Genomic DNA, 5,724 nt, shown 5'->3' on the forward strand with positions numbered 1-5,724 from the left:
ATGGTGGCCACTTTATGGTGCTACAATCAGGGGAGATAATGGAGGAGGCCTAAATCACTCAACTAATCATAGATTAGTGCAACGTAATTACTTATATACTTGCCTATATAGGAGGCTTACATCTAATGCAAAGACACAAGCTTATTTTCTCATCATTATGTTGTTATTATGCTAATTTTCATCTTAATCTCTCTCTAGTGTAATATATTTGTAAAAATGTGGTTATTTAGTGCTATCTTACACAATTTAATTTTTTTACCCTCCCCATACACTCTCGTAAAAAGGTCGATAAACAAATTTTTGAAGCTGCTCATTGAATAATCCTCACAAATAAAAGGACATCAAACAACCCTCACAAATGAGCGGCATGCATGGATTGAGTTACCACTCAGATAACTCCTAACCAATCATTGGTAGGCAATGCCCCTTGCAAAGTGTAAATTAAACTTAAGAGCTTGCTAGGCAGGTAATATTAGGAACCATAAGGTGAATTTCTCTCCCTAGTTTTAAAATACATATGCCTATAATTTTTTTTATAAAGTTTCCGCTTTCAAGTAGAAACTCAAATGTGGCTTTGATTGGAGCTCTGCTTATGCAATTTAAAGTTTTGACCTAGTGTGGGTGACATTTGAACCTGCCATGGATTAGTTCAAAATATTATCATTGGGATTTGGAATACTTTGGTGTGGCACACTCTCACTATGTAGCCTTTTCAAATTTGCTGTTTTTTTTTTTGTTTGTTTTTTCTCTATGTATCATTGCCGACTAAGTGTTTTGAGGTTGTTCTATGCTAGGTGGTTTGAGGTAGTGTGAAAAGGCCCATTGATTGCTTGAAGTCTTGCTTCTATTTGTGTTCCTTTCCACTCCCCTAGCGTGTGGCTTTTGGTGCTCCACAAAGTTATACGTTTTTCTTAAGATAGACTAAATTTTGTCAAGAAAATGCGAATGCAACCATGAAAAAGTTTGGATCAAGAACACGTTTTCAACCTCTCCTAGGTAGAGTACTTTATGACTTCATTTTCCCAATCATGGAAAACAATAAAAAAACTACTCGCATGTAGCTAGTTTCTGCCCCGAAAGTCACCGAATTGTGGAAGAGGAAAGTACTAATATTGTGCTTATCTCTGTTTTTCCCTCACCTGCTTCAGTTTTTTTCCCACTGTTATTTTAAGAGCTTCAAGATCTACAGCCTATCTGCCTCTCCCTGTCTTTTACCTATGTTAACCTTAATAAACCTCCTTAATCCTCTTGATCTTACAAATTGATCAATAATCAAGCATGGCGGGCCGAGTTTCTCTTCTTCTTCTAGCTGGGTGCTGGTTAGTTGGGAGTTTCCTTGTGAGTAGCACTGGCGCTGCTGCAACAGTATTTCAGCCCGGGCGCAACGCCTCTTTTGCAGCTACTCAGCTAAGCAGCGCTAATTACTGGCTGTCCGAGAATGGAGTTTGCACTTTTGGTTTTAAGAACATTAGCCATAATGAGTATTTGCTGTCAATATGGTTTACCAGTGATCCAAACAAAACATCCCTCTGGTGGCCGGCTAAATTGAAGGATAGCGATAATCCGGTGATGGAAAGTGGTGCCATGTTCAATTTCACAAGCCAAGGCATTTTAGAGCTTTCTGATTCAAGGGAAAACGTTGTTTGGAGCAGTGGCAAAATTAGCAAAGTTTCTTTTGCAGAATTGCAAGACACAGGAAACCTGGTGCTGCTGGATCAGAGCAAGAACATTTTATGGCAGAGCTTTGCAGAGCTCACGGACTCTCTTATGCTCCCAAAGTATGGGGATTCTGCGGATGTGGATCTGGTAGTAAACAAACCCTATCTGTTGCAGTCAAGGGAGAATCAGACGTCTTATGTATCAGGTAGGTTCCACCTTGCAACAGATTATCAGCAGAACCTGTATCTGCACGCATTGTACCACAACGTCGACTTCATATACATGTATGCAAATATGAATGTGAGTGGAGATTTCTTGATTAATCAAGACTATGGTAAATCCTTTTACAGCAATGGCTCTATGCCAGTGAGCCGATTAACGCTGGATCAAGATGGTAATCTCCGAATCTACAGTTGGCAAGCCAGTGCAAGGTCATGGCAAGAGACATGGGAGATTGTGGATGATAAGTGCAAGCTGGGAAGCCCTTGCGGTCCGTTTGGAATCTGTAACGAGCTAGCAGATGGGACAATAAACTGCACCTGCCCACCTGGTTACTATGCCATGGATGTTCAAGATCGTTCACAAGGCTGTGGTAGCAACATCAATTTTAGTGCGACCTGCGCCCCATCAGGAGATGGCGGCATGAGTGGTGGATTTAGCATGGTTGAGATGGCCGACAGCGATTACTACTACAATGACTTGAGTAACCAACCCGATGTGGGCATAGCCCAATGCAAAACACTGTGCTTGAACAAATGTACATGCATAGCTGCCTCCCACAGAAATGACAACACCTGTTTTCTCAAGGGCAATGGGACCACAGGATATTTGATGAATGGCTACTCCACAGCTGGTAACACTTTGTTGATCAAAGTGGTAGCCGCCGGCGCTAATGCGTCAGGTAGTGGGGTTAAGAACGGAGTGGCGATTGGCGTAGGAGTGGCGAGCGGGGTGGTGGCGGCCGCAATTGTGTGGTGTGCTTGGTTGTTTTTGGCACGGAAGAGCAATGGCAGACCTCGGTCAATCATGGAACCTGATCAGCAGATGGTCGATGTCTCTGATGCTGGGCCGACATACCAGGAGCTGGTAGAGGCAACAAACAATTTCAGCGAGTTATTAGGGGAGGGGAGTTGTGGTAAAGTGTTCAAAGGGTGGATGGAAAAGAAGAGGGCGGGGACTAACAGCACAGAGCGAGTGGCGGTAGCCGTGAAGGTCCTCAAGGGGGACACTTTCAGGGACGGCCAGGATGGAGCTGATAGAGATGCCCATCGAGGAGCCAAGCAGTTCAGGTCAGAGGTGAGCACCTTAGGCAAGATCCACCACGTCAATCTAGTAAGCCTCTTGGGCTACTGCACAGGTGAACGAGCTGGGGAGAGGAGGGCGCTTGTGTTCGAGTACATGGAAAACGGGTCACTGGACAGGTATCTCTCCGGCGCCGCCGCCATACAACAGCCCCTGGATTGGGCCACACGTTACTCTATCGCGCTGGGCACCGCCCGCGGTATTGCATATCTTCATCATGATTGCAGCCCGCGCATCCTCCACTGCGACATCAAGCCACAGAATGTCCTGATCGACCACGATTTCTCCGCCAAGGTGGCGGACTTCGGCTTTGCGAGGCGCTTCCACCTGCGCGAAAGCCACCTTACCATATCCGGCATGCGCGGCACGCGGGGCTACATGGCCCCCGAGTGGCTGACAAGCGACGAGGTGACCTTCAAAGCGGATGTTTACAGCTTTGGCATGCTGCTACTGGAGCTCGTGCGCGGCCCTAAGATGGTAAATGACCATATGTGGCTCCTGGACTGGGCACTCCAGAGCATCTCAGCAGGAGAACTACTTCCCCATGAAGCTGTGGCTACCCAATATGAAGAACCACCCTGCTCGCAACAAGAGGCACTCGAGCAACTCCGATTCCTTAGAATTGGGCTCTGGTGCATTCAGCAGATGCCTTCCATGCGCCCTTCAATGTCCCGTGTTATCCAGCTAATCGAGGGAACCGTTGATGTTGACGAGGATCCTCCTAACCCTGCCCCTCAGATGACCATGACCCGCTTACCTTCCTTCCTTTCGGATAGCGAGCAAATCTCCGCTAGTTACTTAAACTCCTCTAGCTTTGCAAACTCCTCCTCTGTCATCTCTGCAAGGTAGCTTCTCTTGATTTTGCTTTACTAGGCAGAATCTCTACTTGGAGTATTAGATGTATTATTTTCTCTGTAATGCTCTACAACTTTACAACTGTCACGGCTGTGCACACACTAACAAATCAACAATTGTTATTTTACAACACTCACGGCTGCCTACTGTTATCGTCTTTACTTTAACTGTTCCTCGCGAGAACACCTCTCCGGCTCTCTCCTCTTTGGAATTGCCCTTGGGATGACATGAACCCACCCGGGTTCAAGTCTCTCCATTGATTGGGTGTATAACCCTTTGGAGTCTACGTTACGTGACTCCGTCTCACGCACACCCCCCTCTCTCTTTCTCTCTCTCCCCACACACTCACTAACTAGCAATACACATCTCTCTCTCCCTCCCCCCAAACACACACACCCAAAATAGCAATATTTGCACACATAGCAATACACACGTTTCTCTCCCCCCCTCAACATACACACACAAAATAGTAATAATTGTGGTGGATAACACTTGGCCAAACCATAGGCATAGCATTATCCAATTGTAGAATTTTCTTCTCAAAAGTGTTACGGAGGGTTAAAAAGAAAGAAGTACGAAATAACTGAAAAATGTAATGAACATCTATAGGATTTTCTAAATTTTATATTCCTTTTCAAATGCCGTGGCTTTTTCAATTTATTGATTTGGTTCATTAAAGGCATGTGTATTAGACATGTAAACCGTGGTCTTAGAGTTTAAAGAGGAACAATTGGGCAATGAAACTCAAAAGTAATTAACAAAGAGTATAGAGAAAGTCACCCACCAATGCTTTTAAGGGATCACTTTCAATTCATTAATCTACATCCACTTTAAGTTTATGGTTGCAAGGCTTGGGAAGTGAAGAAAAAAAAATCAAGCCAAAGACTTTTTCGCGTAATATTTCTAAATAAAAATGAACTAATTCTATTGTGTAGCCTTAATTAGAGATTATACTTTTACTCTTTATTAGTACGAAATGCCCAAGCCAACAAATCTTCCTGTCTCTCACTCTCTCTCTCTCTCTCTCTCTCTCTCTCTCACACACACACACACACACACATGTCCAAGCTTCAAACATAGGAAGCCTTTTTGTCTTTTTCAAGGCTGGTTTGCGGAAACCCCTCCATGCCTTTTTGCCTTCTTTCATGTTTTAACTCTCTCTCTCTCTCTCTCTCTCTCTCTCTCTCACACACACACACACACACACACACACACACGAACTCACTCACACAAAAATACATAGATTCTCTCACGCACACATATACCTCCACACAATCTATGTCTTAGTTGATGTTTGTAGTTTTTTTTAATGTAAAGAAAAAGGTTTTTTTTTTAAGTTCCAAACCTTCACACTAATCATTATAAGTTGTTTTCCTTACATTTACATGTATCCTTATAAGTCTACTCCCCCTATATATCTCTGGACTTTTTAAGCATATTTTTTCTATTTCATATTATAGCATCTTAAAACTCTATATATTTCAATTTCTTAAAGAACTCTAATGGTCATGCATTATGTTTAGAAGTAGAATCTCCTTACCTACTACCATGTCCAAGACCAAAAAACAAAGAAATGTATTAGAAGTGGGAAAGTAGGTGTCTATAAGACTCTACAATTGTAAGTCATGTCACTAAAGCTTAATAGAAAAAGAGTATATAGACTACAAAATGAACTAATTTGTTAGCATAAAAATCATAACAATGTATCTTGAAAATAATGAAAAGTTAGTCCTTTCATATAACTTGAACAAAAAATTAAAACGTTATAGGGTTTTGCCACCTTGGAGAAAGCTTCAAGTATTTGTCTAGAGCATGCTAGGCCAATTAAAAACATGACTCAATTAAGATGTGAAAGAGCGGAAAGGGTTAGCTACTTAAGAGCAATAAAAAATCAGGAATAATAAACCA

The 5,724-nt window shown here is 42.7% G+C and overlaps 1 protein-coding gene across 1 annotated transcript; it reads left to right on the top strand.

The window, feature by feature from the left end:
• The first annotated feature begins 1,278 nt into the window (after positions 1-1,278).
• Positions 1,279-3,810, top strand: LOC147619502 (G-type lectin S-receptor-like serine/threonine-protein kinase At5g24080). Its single transcript, XM_086773453.1, has one exon. It carries the CDS (start codon positions 1,279-1,281, stop codon positions 3,808-3,810), a length of 2,532 nt encoding a protein of 843 aa, XP_086629579.1.
• The last annotated feature ends 1,914 nt before the right edge of the window (positions 3,811-5,724 follow it).

The sequence above is a fragment of the Cibotium barometz genome, chromosome 33 (assembly GCF_041138505.1).
Source record: "Cibotium barometz isolate CiBa-2024 chromosome 33, ASM4113850v1, whole genome shotgun sequence".
Classification (NCBI taxonomy): Eukaryota; Viridiplantae; Streptophyta; class Polypodiopsida; order Cyatheales; family Cibotiaceae; genus Cibotium; species Cibotium barometz.